The following is an 18,080-nucleotide window of genomic DNA, read 5'->3' on the forward strand; positions in this document are numbered from 1 at the left end:
AATATCATGAAAAAGTAGATTGATTTCAGTAATTCCATTTAAAAAGTGAAACTTGTATATTATATTCATACATTACATACAAACTCATATATTTCAGATGTTTATTTTGTTTAATTTTGATGATTACAAATGACAACAAATGAAAATCTCAAATTCATCATATCAGAAAATTAGAATATTGTGAAAAGGTTCAAAATTGATGGCCCCTGGTGCCACACTCTAATCAGCTAATTAACTCAAACCACCTGCAAAAGCCTTTAAATGGTCTTTCAGTCTAGTTCTATAGGCTACACAATCATGGGGAAGACTGCTGACTTGACAGTTGTCCAAAAGACGACCATCGACACCTTGCACAAGGAGGGCAAGACACAAAAGGTCATCGCTAAAGAGGCTGGCTGTTCACAGAGCTCAGTGTCCAAGCACATTAATAGAGAGGCGAAGGGAAGGAAAAGATGTGGTCGAAAAAAGTGTACAAGCAAGAGAGATAACCGCACCCTGGAGAGGATTGTGAAACAAAACCCATTCAAAAATGTGGGGGAGATTCACAAAGAGTGGACTGCAGCTGGAGTGAGTGCTTCAAGAACCACCACACACAGACGTATGAAAGACATGGGTTTCTGCTGTCGCATTCCTTGTGTCAAGCCACTCTTGAACCACAGACAGCGTCAGAAGCGTCTTGCCTGGGCTAAAGAGAAACAGGACTGGACTGCTGGTGAGTGGTCCAAAGTCATGTTCTCTGATGAAAGTAAATTTTGCATTTCCTTTGGAAATCAAGGTCCCAGAGTCTGGAGGAAAAGAAGAGAGGCACTTCATCCACGTTGCTTGAAGTCCAGTGTAAAGTTTCCACAGTCAGTGATGGTTTGGGGTGCCATGTCATCTGCTGGTGTTGGTCCATTGTGTTTTCTGAGGTCCAGGGTCAACGCAGCCACATACCAGGAAGTTTTAGAGCACTTCATGCTTCCTGCAGCTGACCAACTTTTTGGAGATGCAGATTTCATTTTCCAACAGGACTTGGCACCTGCACACAGTGCCAAAGCTACCAGTACCTGGTTGAAGGACCATGGTATCCCTGTTCTTAATTGGCCAGCAAACTCTCCTGACCTTAACCCCATAGAAAATCTATGGGGTATTGTGAAGAAGAAGATGCAATACACCAGACCCAACAATTCAGAAGAGCTAAAAGCCACTATTAGAGCAACCTGGGCTATCATAACACCTGAGCAGTGCCACAGACTGATCGACTCCATGCCACGCCGCATTGCTGCAGTAATACAGGCCAAAGGAGGCCCAACTAAATACTGAGTGCTGTACATGCTCATACTTTTCATGTTCATACTTTTCAGTTGGCCAACATTTCTATAAATCCTTTGTTTTTATTGGTCTTCAGTAATATTCTAATTTTCTGATATGATGAATTTGAGATTTTCATTTGTTGTCATTTGTAATCATCAAAATTAAACAAAATAAACATCTGAAATATATGAGTTTGTATGTAATGTATGAATATAATATACAAGTTTCACTTTTTAAATGGAATTACTGAAATCAATCTACTTTTTCATGATATTCTAATTTTATGACCAGCACCTGTAATTAATGCTTGCAACCAAACTAGCAGCAGTAGTGGAGTTTGGAGATGCAATTTAATTATTAAATCTATCTTTGCTCTCCTCTAATTTAAGTTTTCTCTCCCTCCCAACTTGTTGGTCGGCTGCATATTTAACCTTCCCTGGTAATGCCTTTCCAAATAACTATTTTAATTATTTGAACACTTCTCATTCCAAAGCAAAAATGCAGTCAACCCTTCCTGATTGATAAGGAAAGCAAATGATTGGCTCCAGTCTCCTTTGAATCCTGTTTTCTCATCAGCAATCTTCATTTTTCCCCTGAGACACACTCGCCGCTTTGTTTGCAACAGCCACCTGCCTGGCAGCGCGCCGCGCTGAAACATGCTGCAGGCTATGACGCAAGTTTCCATTGCAAGAAATGCTTACGGCATTAGAAAACTTGATTTTTTTTTTTTTTACCGCCTCCACACCATATTAAAATAAACAAACCAAAAAGATAAATTTTCATAAATTTTTGAAAAAGCTCCAGGGGGGCGCGAAAGAGCCGCCTGCGACCCCTGATTTAGACGGTAAAATTGATTAAAAGTTTATATGGGTTTTTTTTAACATGGGAAGACATCCTACATGTTGTTAAACCAGTCGAAACAAAAATGGGGAAGAAACTGACAGCTTCTTAGCAAAAACAAAACCTACAGCAAAAACAAAAGGAAGAATAAAAACATTTAGGTTTACAGAAAATGACCAGACAGATGTCTAAGTTGAGCATTTAGGAAATCATTCGACAGCCAGTCAAGTTTTCATAAGATTCCCACACAAACGATTATTTAGAAAGTCTGCAAGCAGCACATGGGAGAAAACTTTTCACGGTTTACATGCAGCCGCTCTGAATGAAGCTTTCAGCGTTTAGGGAAGGAGAGTGAGGATTTTATCAGTTAATGGCTTCTAGAAATGGAGGAACTCAGGAGGTTCAGCATAAACTATTAAAATTAAATAGGAATTTGAGTCTTAAATATCTTAAGCCTCTCAGATAATAGGAAAACAAACATTTTGGGAATTTGTTTTTTTGTTAGAATCGAGCTTTTACCAGTATTTATCAGAATGAGGGTTAAATAGGGAGGTCACCCAGCCTTTCTGTGAGTTAATAGAAAACAATAGAATTAAACTTTATTGTCATTACACTGTCACAAGCATAAAGCAACGAAATTTAGTTTGCATCTATCCAGAAATGATATACAGGATATAAATATCTACACCCCAACAAAGACTGTATGTATGGACTATAAATGGTATATATACACAGTCTGTAAAAATTCAAAAAATATCCGCTGGACTTGATTTTCAAGAATTGAAGACGTTTCGCCACCTCTCCAGGAAGCTTTCTCAATTCAAATGTCTGGATCCGACATTTGAATTGAGAAAGCTTCCTGGAGAGGTGGCGAAACGTCTTCAAATCTTGAAAATCAAGTCCAGTGGATATTTTTTGAATTTTTACGGAATGACTATGACCTGGATGACTGAGAACCTTCATCAGTATATATACACAGAGAATAATTGTAAGGGCCTATGAAATAAATAGATATGAAAGCTATATACAGGTTACACATAATATAGGATAAATAGGGCGAGGGCAGTTTTTGAGGATGGTCTTGATGGTGGAGTGGTAGAAGCTTCTTCCCCCCACCCCCCAGTAAATTTGCTCTAGATAATTAATCTTAGGTTCACAGAAATCTTAAAATGGCCCAGAAAATATTCATAACTAAAAGAAAAATGTCTCCTTTTTGTTAAAGATTTCTAAACCAGTTTATAGATCAACCTGTAATCTAAGATGGAGGTCTTCAACAGGGGGTACGTGACCCCTGTGGAGGCAGAAGATGTGGCAGAAAAGTATTTAAATCCACATTAACATGAATTGAACAGACTTTAGTAACAGATAAATGGAGGCAGAAGATGTCTTTCAGTCATCAATGCTCACATTCAGAGACACACAGGAGCTCTTTCAAGCTGGGAACCGTTTCATTCACAACACCTGTCCCATCAACCAGGAATCAGAAACACTTTAATAATCCCAGGGAGGGATTACTTTAGTTACATTACTCCATCTGTAATAGAGTGACTATAGGACCAGTTTGATAGAACACTATTTCATACAATAAATAATTAGGGGCCCCGCTCCATCACACCATCAGATTGGGGTCCTCGCCCTGGAAAACATTGAAGACCTCTGATCTAAGATATTTCTGATGCTGGTCTGAAACCTGTGGCTGGAGAAGTTAAGGTGGACCAGATGGAGAACCAATATGGAATCAATGCTCTATGTTTTTATAAAAAAAAAGAGTAAAGGATTCAGAAATTAAACTTTTGTTTTAAAGAACATGAAGTTGTGAAATAATTTGGTCGTGCAGCGATAATTTTCTTTTAATTTATTCTTTTAATTTTTTGGGTGCTCCTTAAAAACCGCCAAATACAAATATTTATATATATCGAAACCTTTATCAAGATATAGAAATATAAATTATATATATATATTTTTTTTCTCAATATATTTCTATATCTTCATAAAGGCTTCGATGCTCCTTTTTCTCCCAAGTTTTTGATTTATTTCTATTCTGATCAAAATGTCTGAAATTAGTATGAAAAATGCTCCATAATGACAATAAAGAAACTTGTTTCTTAAGATCCTGAAGTAGGAGGGACCGGATGTGACGTCAGTTCCCAGATCCTGGAGCTAATGAGGAAGTTTCTGGTTCTGTGAGAATCGGACAAACACTTTGATCTGGTCAGGATGGACGGTTCCGGTCTGGTTTCTCCTGAGAGGCGCTTTTCTTTCGGTGTCGTTTGGTTCTTGGTTCTGTTCTGCCGAACCGCGGAACCAGCAGGTGAGCTAAGAAATTATCCAAGAAGTTTCGTTTTCGGTAAACTGCGCTGCGCTTTCTGCTTCTGCTTCTGCTTCTGGTTCTGGTTCTGGTTCGGCTAACCGACATATTTCCTGCTTTAAATCCTGTTCCTGTTGGATCGGACCGAACTGTTCTGGTTCTGATGTTCTGATTTAATCCGGTATCCAGATTAAAGGAGGAACAAACAGGCCTCCAGCTGTTTGCTCCTCAGAGCTTTACTCGGTCAGAACAGAACCAGAACCGACCAGAACCGAACCGCCTGTATTTATAGGATGAACAGCTGCGGTGTCGGTTTACTCTCTGGACCTAAATTTAACCTCCATTTAAAATTAGATAAAAGTCAGGATCAGCTGGAAGTTTGCTGTAATCTGAATTATAATCCAGGAAAGAAACAGTAATAAATCTGGTAAAGAAGGAAGCTTTAAAGTCTGGACAGTGTTTGAATAGAATCAGAATAGAATCAGGACAGAATAATCTGAATAAAGTCAGAGAAAAACCAAATAAAATCAGGATGAGATTCAGGTATAAACCTGAAATAATCTAGATCAAGAAACTAGAAAATATCCATTACTGTAAAAATGTCCGTAGCTGTATATTGTTTATTTATTCACTGGTTATGATGTTAAAACTCTTTACAGTACAGTATTTTATTTGATTATTTATTATTTTTATAAAATTTTCTAGGGTCCTAATTTGTGTGACCATTTTTTCTATAATCTTTTTTTAATTTCCCCATCAAGGGATAATAAAAATGATTTTCTATCTTATTCTATTCTCAGTTAAGAAGGATAAAATCAAAATAAATCATTACTAAGTTAAGCGAGGCTGGGATTAAAGTCAGGGGTCAGAATGCAGCAAATTATCAGGATAAAACTGTAAAATAATCTGAATCAGTTCCAGATAAATTCAGGATTAAATCACCAGATTTGAATCCAAATAAATATTAGGATTAAGAAAACAAAAAACTTCTCTTTTTCTTGTGACGCTTTTTTATTCAATTCATTTGTTTATGATAATCTGATAAATGATAAATCCGATCAGCAGGTCCTGGCTGCTTCCTTCCTCCTAATCTAAAATTATTTCTCCTAATCCAGATGTTTTTTAGAAGAGAAAGATGCCATTTATTCTTCCACCAAACTTTTCCACTGTGATAGTGTCAGGAGGTTTTCCTAAACAGAAATTATTGATAAAGATTACTGGATTAAGATCCCGGACTTCCTCAGTAATCTGTTTAGGCTTTAATTTTCCTTCAGTGTTTCTCGCTGTTTATTTTGCTGAATCGAACTAATCGACTGTTTTCATTCGACATCAAACTACTTCCTGTTCAGGAGAATATTACAGATCCTCATCCATGATCTCGGTTTTAATCTGGTCATAAAGATCTTTCTTCTTTTTTTCAGCTGCTGTGGAGAAATCATCTGAGCTGCAGAATGTTAGGATTAACCAGACGCTGCTGACCTGGAGCTCAGCGGCCAGTGATGGCGAGTTTTCTGTGGAGTATCGAGGCTCTAGGTGGGTTCACCTGGAAATGAGTCACAGCTGGAGGGAAAATCCATCTTCATCTGGATAAGAATATCTGGGCTGTAATAGATTATATTCTGACTTTGGAGGAACAAAAATAAAATCATCTGGATAATGTTGAGGGCCAATAAAGACCAACCTGTTGGAGAAATAAAAGTAAAACCTGTTAAAATCAGGATAAGATCAGAGAAATTAGGATGAAAATAACGAATCGCCTGAAAGAATATCAGAATAAATCAATAAAAGTTTGAATAAAGTCAGAGGAAATTAGAATGAAGTTCCTGCTGCAGAAATCTAGATTAAAATATTGAAAAAAATGAGTTAAATGTTTATATAAAGAAAAGTTATTTGAAGTGAACTGTCATTTTTATTTAGTTTTTGTCATTTTCAGGTTCGAGCTGAAATGTTTCCGTTGCTCTGAATGCAGGTTAAATGTTTCCTCTCTCTGGTCTACAGCTTTGACTCTAAATGGACTCCGCTAGACAGATGCAACCAAACACGCCTCACTTCCTGTGACGTCAGTCAGGAGCAAAATCGGGAGGAGTTCGGATGTCTGCGTGTTCGCGTCGCTGCTCAGAGAAACGGAGAGAAACCTGTGGAAGCCTGCAGCAGAGAAGGTGACGCTAACCCAGATGTTTGCAGCTGTTCAGCTAAATGTTGACATTTCTCAGGCAGCTTCTGTCACACATCTTTTTTTGGTCTAAAAACGAGGCTCAACAGCCCCACCTAGTGGTAGGTTTCCCCTTATTGCTCCTTTAAGATCTCTGTGGCCTTGCTGGTTTACTTTGACTCATAATGGTATGGCACTACGGTGACCCTGAGGTTCACCGGGAATCCATTAATAATATAACATAGTTGATGTGGATGGGGGGGTGGTGTGAGTGATCACAGCCTCTGGTGAACCTTAGAGGGTTCAAAGATCCAGGGGGTCAGCAGACCTCCACCTAGAAACAGAAACGTGTCGGACCGCGTTCAGCTGTGGTTAACCTTCACACCTGGTTAGAGGCGTGAAAACCTTCAGAGCCGTCGTCCTTCCGCGCTCTGAGGAAGTCTCATGAGGGGAGTGTTGGTCTAGTGGTTAGAGCAGTGCAATTGTGCTCTGAAAAGGTTGCAGGTACCCGGTTTGATCCCCACAGCCTCCACTCCCTGATTAAAACCCTTAACCCCACACTGCTCCCTGGGCGCCGCACCATGGCAGCCCACTGCTCCCTGGGCGCCGCACCATGGCAGCCCACTGCTCCCTGGGCGCCGCACCATGGCAGCCCACGCTCCCTGGGCGCCGCACCATGGCAGCCCACTGCTCCCTGGGCGCCGCACCATGGCAGCCCACTGCTCCCTGGGCGCCGCACCATGGCAGCCCACTGCTCCCTGGGCGCCGCACCATGGCAGCCCACTGCTCCCTGGGCGCCGCACCATGGCAGCCCACTGCTCCCTGGGCGCCGCACCATGGCAGCCCACTGCTCCCTGGGCGCCGCACCATGGCAGCCCACTGCTCCCTGGGCGCCGCACCATGGCAGCCCACTGCTCCCTGGGCGCCGCACCATGGCAGCCCACTGCTCCCTGGGCGCCGCACCATGGCAGCCCACTGCTCCCTGGGCGCCGCACCATGGCAGCCCACTGCTCCCTGGGCGCCGCACCATGGCAGCCCACTGCTCCCTGGGCGCCGCACCATGGCAGCCCACTGCTCCCTGGGCGCCGCACCATGGCAGCCCACTGCTCCCTGGGCGCCGCACCATGGCAGCCCACTGCTCCCTGGGCGCCGCACCATGGCAGCCCACTGCTCCCTGGGCGCCGCACCATGGCAGCCCACTGCTCCCTGGGCGCCGCACCATGGCAGCCCACTGCTCCCTGGGCGCCGCACCATGGCAGCCCACTGCTCCCTGGGCGCCGCACCATGGCAGCCCACTGCTCCCTGGGCGCCGCACCATGGCAGCCCACTGCTCCCTGGGCGCCGCACCATGGCAGCCCACTGCTCCCTGGGCGCCGCACCATGGCAGCCCACTGCTCCCTGGGCGCCGCACCATGGCAGCCCACTGCTCCCTGGGCGCCGCACCATGGCAGCCCACTGCTCCCTGGGCGCCGCACCATGGCAGCCCACTGCTCCCTGGGCGCCGCACCATGGCAGCCCACTGCTCCCTGGGCGCCGCACCATGGCAGCCCACTGCTCCCTGGGCGCCGCACCATGGCAGCCCACTGCTCCCTGGGCGCCGCACCATGGCAGCCCACTGCTCCCTGGGCGCCGCACCATGGCAGCCCACTGCTCCCTGGGCGCCGCACCATGGCAGCCCACTGCTCCCTGGGCGCCGCACCATGGCAGCCCACTGCTCCCCAAGGAGATGGGTTAAATGCAGAGAGTTCATTTCCTCATTGTGGGACAATAAAGGGATTTTATATAAAGTGTAACTGATTCAGTTCAACCCAACGAACCGACCACCAATGACGTCACGCTGCGGTGCTGAGGATCAAACACCTACAGGAACCTTTGATTAAAGTTATAAAATCATTATATTTGCTAAATTGTTTCGATTTAAATCTAAAGTCATTTTCTTTTCAAATAAGTGCATTTTTTCTTGGATTGGGGGATAAGTGAGACACTTTACAAGACAATTTACGTTTAGAATAAGAGAAAACAACTGCTAACCCTAAACTTAAATGTGCGTGAGAGCGTGCAGGAGCCCATTACTCCTGGACGAGCGCGTAGGACGGCCTTACGTAAACATATCACCAGAATGATTGACAGTTAGGAGGACCACTGATTGAGAGGATCCACTCTGTGTTCTGTCAGATCAGCATACCTATAATCAATACACACGTGCAAGACATCAGATTTGTGTTTATCCCTTCAGTTTTGGAGGAAAAATAGAATTTGAACTACCTTGACAGGCGTGTATCCCTAAGGTCAGATCACTATACGCTTAAAAAAACACCAAAAAGTAAATATTTTGATTGTTTTTTTTGTACATGACTAAAGGGAAACGCGCCCATTGAGGTAGTTTGAAGTGTATTTTTCATAGAATCAGAATCAGGTTTATTGCCATTGTTAGTGAAGGAGTTCACAAACTAGGAATTTTTTATGGTACAATCGTGCAACATGAAACATATAATATGGAATAGGTAAATAAAATTATAAAAATATCTAAAACACTTCGGGTATAAGGCATGCAATAAAATAGACTCATATATACACTTAAGATAAAAATATAAATATAAAATATAAAAAGTAAAATAGCATCTTACAAGGAGAAACTAAAGGGGTATTGACTATGGGTATGCTCATCTGACAGAACACAGGAAATAAAAGATCGTCCTCTGTACCTTTAAACAAAAAAAAAAGTTTTTATACTGTGGAGTAAAAAAAATATGAGCACTGAGAGTTGATATCCAAGGAAGAAAAGGTTTTATTTTACTCTGCAGAGGAGAACACGACCAGCTGAAAGCAGCTCAGTGTTGATCTGACGCTGCAGCATCCCAACCCCCGCATAAAAAGGGGGACTTCACACACAGTCCCCCTTATCTAACCTAGGGGGGAAACTTCCTTTCACACCTCCGTCCTTTCCCTTCATCTCAGCAAGGCTTCTAAGTAATCACTTTTATTGAGGAAAAGAGAAAAAAACAGACTTTAACATCACTGACAAACAGGCCAAGGAAAAATACCATTCCACAATACCAAATAACAAAATTATTATTTTTATAGTAAATCCAAACTTCTTTAAATATGAAGCTGTTTGATAATGGATGAAATGATCCAGCTGTGATGTGTTGCAGCACAGACCGCTGTCACAGTTACAGTTTTGCTCTTAGTTTCTAAAAATGGAAAGAAGTGTTGTTTTTTTTTGGTTTGTGTTTTGAAACTGAAAACCCAGAGAAGGAGGATTTTCCCTCGTTTCCTTCCGAAAAAGTTCAAAAAACAATCCACTGGACTTTGTTTCCAAGTTTGAAGACATTTCGTTTCCCATCCAGGAAGCTTTTTCAGTTCAAAATGTCAGAAATAGCCCGACCACGCTCAAATTCATCACTATTTCTGACCGATGGACAACGTCCAGTGGGTTGTTTTTTGTTTTTTTTTATGACGATGACGTGGATGACTGAGAATCTTCACCAGCATCCTCGTCTCCTTGTTCCCTCCTTCTGACGCCTCTGGCCATCATTCCTGTCCGTTTCCAGGTCATCCATGTTCTCCTAACGTCACGCTGAGCGTCTCTCCCGGATCCCTCACTGTTCTTCTGCACAGAAACCCACCTCTGCATGCGGAATACGCCAATAACTTCAAACACAGGATCACCTTCAGGAAGGAAGGAGAAGAGCCTGAGGTGAGGAGACGCTCCCTTCATGTCGTGGCTCCTCCCGCCGTACGCTCTCCATAAATCATCCCGTTTTCTTTTTTTTCAGGAACAGGTGGACGAGTTTGCCTCGCGGGACTTTGACGACCTGGAGGCGGGTCAGCGGTACTGTGTTCAGGTTCAGTTTGTTCTCTATGGGGAGAATCTTCTGGGTCCGCCCAGCTGTGAGCAGTGTGAGACCATCCCTGCCTCCGACCCCGACCCCAGTAAGATCCTGAGCTCTACCGGTCCTCATGTCACAGGTGTTGTTTACCGTTTGTAAGGCTGTTGGCTCCAAACTTTAATCTGCGAGTCCTGATTGTAACCTTGATTTTCATTAAGCGGCTAAATGAGCACTAATGCTAACGTTTTCCTTCCACCTCGTTTTCCTCACAGCTGTATCCAAAACGACCCAGATCGTCGTGGTTTCCATCGTGGTTTCTGTGATCTTCCTGTTGGTCGGCTTCGCCTACATCCACCTCTTCAAATCCAGGAAAATCAAAGAGTGCCTCCAGCCCCCGTACACCATCCCAGGGGTGAGAGCCGCCATCTTTCTCAGGCTTCGTACAACCTAAGAGTTTTATCCTCCTTCTTCCACGTTTCTGCTCTTAACTTGTTTCTCAGAAAGTTTTTATCTCCGTCTTTCACCAACAAAGACGTAAACGGTGCAGTGATGGCCTCCTATGCTCAGACTGTTCACTGTCCATGCTGAGTCACTGGTTGCTATGGCGATTCCCCCTACTTCTGAGTGACTACCCGATCCGCCTCATGAGCACGAACCGTCCTGCGCATCCAGATATACATCCGGGTCGTCCTCGGTTTTATGTTGTTAAAAAGACCTAAATGACATTTTTAACTCCCCCAAAATAATAAACGTAATAAAATAATAAAATGTTAAAGGTTAATAGTTTATTTCTTGAGAAAATAAATGCCTTAAAATTCTTTCGGTTTTATCACTCGTCTGCCTGATTGGAAATAAAATCCTACGCTACTTCTAGGAGCTAACTTTTTTCGGGTTTTTGAGTTTTATGTTTTCCTGTCGTGTTAACATTGTGCTATATAGTGCTTAATCTAAAGAAAGAAACGACTAAAATGCAGATAAACATGGTTTAATCATATATTGCATGACCCATGATGACATTAGAGACGCAAAGAAAATGTAAAAAGCATCAACATTTTTTCACAAAAGTCATAAAACATTTTTAAAAATGTGTCTTAGCATTCTTTAGTGAGTTGAGGATAGAAATAAGTAATTTTAATACTATAATTACATTATTTATTTAAAACTGGATGTATATCTGTTCGTGCATGCGCAGGACGGGCAACACTCTACGATTTTTTGCACTTTTCGGGCCAATTTTCCACTGGGAGAATTTTTTGATCGGGCTGACTCTCTGATGGTGCGTCATGTAGCATACCATGCGTAACGAGGGGCGATCAGCCTCTATGGGCCTAGCCTGACGTAGTCCTACTCAATTTTAGTCAGAATATGAGTCTGATGCTGCTTTTAGACGTACAGTGTGAGCAGGTAGATCGCATCAGAGCGTCGGGTCGCACAGTGTGAGAACAAACATCCTGAGCTGTGAACTTTTAAACCCTGAGGTTTCATCGTACAGTTTGAGCCGAAGCTGCGTTCAACGATTGAAGATATCGTACAGCGTACGCCCGGCTTGACCAGTAAAAACTGCAGTTCCTGATATGCAGGAGACGCATGACCAGGTGTTCATTATTGAAACTGAGAAGACGACGCAGAGCGGAGGACGGTTGCTTCCATAAAGTGTGTTTCTTTCTGATCATGACGCCTCGAAGTATCCTTTCCACCTTAAACCGCGGTCACTTATGAAAAAAAATATATAAAATCAATCAATAATACGGTAATTAATTCTTATTATTTCTTCTATAGTCTTACATTTTTCACAAGAACCAGCAGAGTGAACTGATTAATGTATCCCATGGTGACGCGTTGCCATGGTAACCGGCTCAGGCCAGAGATGCTGCAGCTTTACATTGGGGGTTTTCATAGCTTAATTATAACAGTTTTTATTGGACTCCCTGCAGCCAATCAGAATCCAGTATTCATTCAGACCTTAGTTTAAATTTCATTCATTTTTGGCTAAAAAATCAGATTACAGATTGTTTCTGTAATAAAAAATAATAAAAATAAACGATGTAACCAAAACCGACAGGAAAAAAAAAAAAAAAAAACGTTTTCTGGGATCAGAATGAAGGTTGATATAGACTTTATTCTGTGTTCATGGTCCAATAAGTATATAAAATAAAGATAAAACAATAAAACAGTAAAAAAAACAACAAAAGAACACTAATTATCAATTAGATGGGAGCTTTAAGGTGACAGGAATACCGCTGCTACCAAAACTCAGACTCAGATTGCACTAAGTTTGGTGTCAGTAGAAAAGATCATTTCACTGCCAGATGCTTTTAACCTACAGAGAAAAAAACATGCATTGACTTTGGTAAAACGGCGTGTAAGGTGTTAACTCTCACTGTGACAAAGCATCATCATAGGCCACCTGTAGGCGACAGAGTTTATACAGGAATTAGTAACTCCAATGCTTTTTAATGCTCCCCTATATATATATTAGGGGTGGAACGGTTCACAAAATCCACGGTTTGGTTCACGGTTTTCGGTTCGGTTCGGTTTATGTTGATTGTTAGGAAAATCTATTATGTCTTGTATAGTACAAAACATGTTGCACAATGCTTGCACACTGTTGCACTTTTATCCACAACTTTCTTTCCGCCGTCATCGTAGGTCACTCTAAATGCAAAGCGCTCCCATACAGCAGACCTATAGTGCTGCTGGCGCGTCTTCCAGCTCCTGTTCTTTCCCACTCACCATACCCACACAATTCTCCACAACAACTGATTTTTTTCTGCTACACCCGGCTACGCTGCTTCTTCTTCTTCTTGTTTACTACTGGTGGTTGGCTTTGGTCGCAGTACCGCCACCTTCTGCTCTGGAGTGTAAACGCTTCGCCTATGAGAAAAAGGAGCAACGCATGAACCGAACGCAACACACGCGAACCGAACCGAGACAGTCGAACCGAACGGTTTTCATAAACTGTTCCATCCCTAATAAAAAAAAAACTGGGAAATCCTTCATCATCTTTCCCGTCGTCAGGCTGCAGCCATGTCCCATATTCCTCGTTTTTGTTGAAATTTGCATTTTCTCGAGCTTCTTTTATTTCAATATAATTTATCTGAGGAAATTGTTTTTATAATCATATATTTTTTTTAAATAAAGAGGATAATCACATTTAATGAATTTTAATGCCAATTAAGGCCTTAATTAAAAAAAAAATACAAATTTAATGACTTTTAATGATCTTAATGACCTGCGGAAACCTGGAGCGAATAAGCTTCAGATTTCTCTTTAAACTCTGATGATTTTTCCTGATTTTCTCCAAACATCCGATGCTTCCGTAGTTCTGACTCCTCCGTTTTCTCCAGTTCTTCCAGGATCTCCCTCCGGTGCGCGACCCTGCCTACCTGGCTGTCAATCCCTCTGAGGAAAACTACGACGTGGTTTCCAGTGTGATTCCAAAGCAGCCTAGAGGAGTCTGAGCCGGACCGCCGCCGCCATGCGGCTGCCTGGGCCGCCGCCGCCATGCGGCTGCTCCTGAGGAGGAGTCGGACCTCCTGCTCTCTCTGCTCAGACTGAACACTTTCCAGAACCCTGGTCTGACCTCAGGGAGGCGGAGCTGCTGAGCTGGACTGATTTCAGCTCCATCTGTCTGGATCCTCGGAACCAAGAGACTGAGCCGCTACAGAACCCAGCAGAACTCATCCCCACTGAAAGACTCATTTTAATATTTATAGATTTCTTTTTAGACCCTAATCTGAGCCTAGGAAAGCTGGAACTGGTTTTGTGTTTTTACAATGATTGGATCAGGTGGTTCTAATGTTCTGGTTTATTTTAAACATTTACTTTTGGTTCCTTTAACCGTGAAACGGTTCCCCTAAACTGATCTGGATCAGAAGCAGCCGCTCCTTCCACTAATCCTCCCTCCTGGTTGCTGCAGTCAGAACCTGATGAGTCTAGAACCCGTTTTCTCTGCCGGATCAGAGGAAGGCCGTCTGTCAGATGTTCTGTTACGTTTCGCTTCGGGGGAAACCTGATGCGGTTCTGGGTCCGACCGCAGCAGAACCAGCAGGTTCCTGTTATTTCTACATGTGTAAAATAAAATGTAAAAATCAGTTTCTGAGGTTTTTCTTCAGCTTTCTCCTCCCGGAGCTGATCGGAACCAGAGGGAAGTTCAGGATTCCCCGCCTGATCCGATCGGCGTCGGTTCTGGATGAAAACAGGAACTTCATAAAGTTTGGTTTTCGTTTCAATGCCGCTGCTTCCTCACAGCTGATCGGAGTCTTCGTCAGTAGATCCTGTTCCTTCCTCATCCCAGCATCGGGCCGCCTCCGCCATCATTAAAATGTTTTCAGATCTGCCTTCAGAACTTCGTTTAGCGGCTCAACTGTTCGAGATGATAAAAGATCTATAATTAACTAACCTGGGAAGCATTTGATTGAGAAACACGATCCATCTGCCCTGTTAGGTTAATAATTAATGATTTATTTAAGGTTTTTGTTCCTCAGAGAATTAGAAAAGGTTTGGATCTTATTTTCACACCAAAGGTTTAAAGTTAAAGAGAATCTGCAGGGTCGGAGGAACGGGTTCAGTTCTTCACTGTCAGCAGGTTCAATCATCTGGTTTGGTTTCATTTTCAAAAAAATGCTTTAATAGATTAGAATTTTTTTTCAAATATCTTTTTTATCAGTATTAATTTTTTTTCTTTCTTTAAATAAAAAATATCTTTTACATTTTGTTTCAATCCATTTATTTTCCTTTTGTGCCATTTTCTTTTAATGGTTTATTTTTTATATACATTTTATATTAGACTTTATATATTCACTGTTAAAGTTACCTAAATTAATATTATGTTTTTTATTTTAGTTTATTTTTAATGGATGATTACTAAACTTTCATTTAGGTTTATTTTATTACAGAATCATTTTAATAAATTAGTAGCGATAAATAAATGGTTTATTGTACTGCAAACATGCTGTCTATTTAATTTAATTATCTACGGATTGTTTTTTTTGTTTTTTTGTAGTCTATTAAATTATGTTCATTTAAATTTTCATTGTGGAACAACAGAGATTTTCTATTCTAAACTCCTGTAGTTCCACCACCGGCCAGCAGGTGGCGGAAGCGCCGCGCGCTGCTGGTTCTCCAGCAGTAATCGGACCTAAAGGAAGATAAAACAGCCGCAGAAACATCAGAGGGTTTGATTTACGGTAATCTGGGTGGTTTTTCGGGGTAATAAGATTAGATAAAGGTGATTTTTTGTTGATTAAACCTTAATGTTGACATTTTGAACCAGATTCAGTTGGTCTGAGATTATTTAAGGGTTGAATTTTGACAGAACTGGAGCTATTAGAGGGAAAACACTCGATTTTAAAGCTAAATAAAAAGCTTCATTTACAGTAACAATAAAATGTTAGTATTTAATCGAATAATTTTAATCTCAGATTTAATTTGAGAGGAGCAGAGATTACTGTTTCAGAGAATAAGAGGAAGACGACTTTAAATCGTGAGTTTCTGTAACGGAAATGTGATATTTAAATGATTTTCGACCAGAATCTGGATCAAACTGATTTAATCAGGAAATCTGGGCTCATTTTAATCCCAGCAGATGATCAGTTCTTGTTAATCCAGCATGAACTCTCCTCCTCTAATCTGTAGGAAAGTGAAACCAAACGCAGACAGAGCAGGTCCGTTTATAGAGGCTGGAATCTGGCAGATTTTACAGCCAGATAAAGAGAAGCTGTAAAGTTTCTGCTGAGGCAGAGGCCCCTGGGGGCCCCAGGGAGCCTGCAGCCTTCTGAATCATTGAGAACTTCAATCTAAGAGGTTTACCTGCAGAGAAGTTCTCCAAGAAGATCCCATCAAACCAGTGGAGCTTCTCTGGAGGAGGCGGCGTGGCCACCAGTGCAGAGCTTATTCATCAGCTGCAGCTGCTGGGATCCAGAAGCTGAGAGCCGCCATGAGGCGTTTGGTCAGACGGGGAAACATCATCATAACCTGCTTGTTTGGTCGCTTCTCATCCGCAGCAGCAGCTTTAGTATTAGTGCTGTCGCACCGATACCTGGCTGTGCATTAATGGCCCATACCCATACCATCTGTTTGAAATGGATGTGTGTATATATGAAGAACTGGATACTACTGTGATAAAAAATAATTGCCATCATGGCGTTGTCAAGCTGCTAATACACTAAGTTCTACAGTGAATCCAGTAGAACTTTTTATTGCCTACCTGGAATGGGTAACAATAGTTGAAGAGACTTTTGGTTCTCAAAATGGTATCGGCCCTATTGGTTGGTATTCGCAGATACCAATTCCTGCATTTTACTGCTGGATCGGGGCCCCGCCTGATACTGGTATCAGTGCAACGCTAATTATTACATAATTATAGATTAATGAAAACCTTCTGCAGGACCACCATCTTCCACCAGGAAGGCGGTTAAAGTGCAACTATCATATATGCTGGTGAAGGTTCTCAGTCATCCAGGTCCTAGTCATTCCAAAAAAGAAAAAAAAATCTACTGGACTTTGTTTCCAAGTTTGAAGACGTTTCTTTTCCATCTAGGAAGCTTTTTCAATTCAAAATGTCAGAAAACTGGAAAAAATCTACATCTAAATCAGTCATTTTTTCTTAAAATAAATGCATTTGTCCTTGAATTGAGGAGATAAAAGAGACATTTTGCCAATGGAACAAGACAATTTGCATTCAAAATAAGAAAACACAGTTGCATCGCTTTATTTCGAGTGCATGTTATCTAAATATCTTATTTTAAGAGTAAAATACTCATTCCATTGGCAAACTAATTTACCTACTCAAATTAAGGGTAAATATACTTAATTTAAGACATTTTTTACTTATTTCTAGATTGTTTTTCCGGTGAAATAGCATTAAGTTCCAGGTTTTATAGTTTGGACCTAAAACCAAACCTTCTGGTCCGCTTTATAAAGGCTCAAACTCAACGCTATTTCTGACATTTTGAAAAAGTTTCCTGGATGGGAAGAGAAACGTCTTCAAACTTGGAAACCATCATATAGAAGTTCCAGGTTTCTGTTTAGATCTTATTTCAGTGAGAAGCTGATTTGCTCTGGTGCTTAATAAAAGAACGAGAAGCAGAAAAGAACTGGAAATATTTCCTGCTTTGGTAACAAACACCTTGAAACGATTCAATTCTAACCAGCCTGTTTCTGCAGCTTCAGAGCCTCTGACCTCCTGAAGGAGCTGCAGGAACCGACAGCCAAGGAGACGGATCGATCCGTGGAAGGAGAACCTGCAGATGGCTGGCTTCCTGGACGGCTTCCGCTGGCCGGAGTGTGAATGGTTTGACTGGGGAGAGAAGAGGAACGCTGTGGCCTCTGTGGCGGCTGGAGCTCTGGTCAGTGGGAGCAGAGGGGCCGGCTCCCGGCTGGGAGGAGGGGAACTCTGCCTTTTCTATTAAACCTCTGATAATTATGTTTAATTATTAATCAGCTGAATGATGTAGCAGGGTATAAAGCAGCTGCAAACTTTGGTTTTATGAAAATAAAAATATTTAGAGCTGCTTTCTGCCCCGCATCATCTCCCAACATCTTTCCCTGATGTTCTGGATTATTGGCCTTTCTTTGGTGAAAACCACAGAAAGTATTTCAGCACCTCTCTGAGCTTTTAACCAAAAATCCTTAAAATAAAACATTTTTACAA

At 41.9% G+C, this 18,080-nt stretch overlaps 2 protein-coding genes across 3 annotated transcripts in view; both read left to right on the plus strand.

Annotated features, from left to right (window-relative positions):
* The first annotated feature begins 4,265 nt into the window (after window positions 1-4,265).
* On the plus strand, window positions 4,266-14,520 carry ifngr2 (interferon gamma receptor 2). Of its 2 annotated transcripts, none has more exons than XM_038276217.1 (7): window positions 4,266-4,444; window positions 5,863-5,974; window positions 6,440-6,600; window positions 10,148-10,293; window positions 10,373-10,565; window positions 10,699-10,838; window positions 13,774-14,520. In XM_038276217.1, exons 1-7 carry the CDS (start codon window positions 4,351-4,353, stop codon window positions 13,885-13,887), a joined length of 960 nt encoding a protein of 319 aa, XP_038132145.1. In that variant the 5' UTR covers window positions 4,266-4,350; the 3' UTR covers window positions 13,888-14,520. The 2 variants fall into 2 exon arrangements, with proteins under 2 accessions (XP_038132145.1, XP_038132146.1); XM_038276218.1 differs by having other exon boundaries at window positions 10,373-10,529.
* Window positions 14,521-15,532: 1,012 nt separating this feature from the next.
* Window positions 15,533-18,080, plus strand: part of LOC119777369 (transmembrane protein 50B-like) — a 7,654-nt gene continuing 5,106 nt past the window's right edge. Inside the window, exons 1-2 of the mRNA XM_038276219.1 lie at window positions 15,533-15,656; window positions 17,594-17,775. Coding sequence (XP_038132147.1) covers window positions 17,677-17,775 — 99 coding nt within the window. The 5' untranslated portion in view covers window positions 15,533-15,656; window positions 17,594-17,676. The remainder of the gene's footprint in view (window positions 15,657-17,593; window positions 17,776-18,080) is intronic.

Source organism: Cyprinodon tularosa, unplaced genomic scaffold (genome assembly GCF_016077235.1).
Source record: "Cyprinodon tularosa strain WSP-4 unplaced genomic scaffold, ASM1607723v1 ctg123, whole genome shotgun sequence".
NCBI lineage: Eukaryota > Metazoa > Chordata > Actinopteri > Cyprinodontiformes > Cyprinodontidae > Cyprinodon > Cyprinodon tularosa.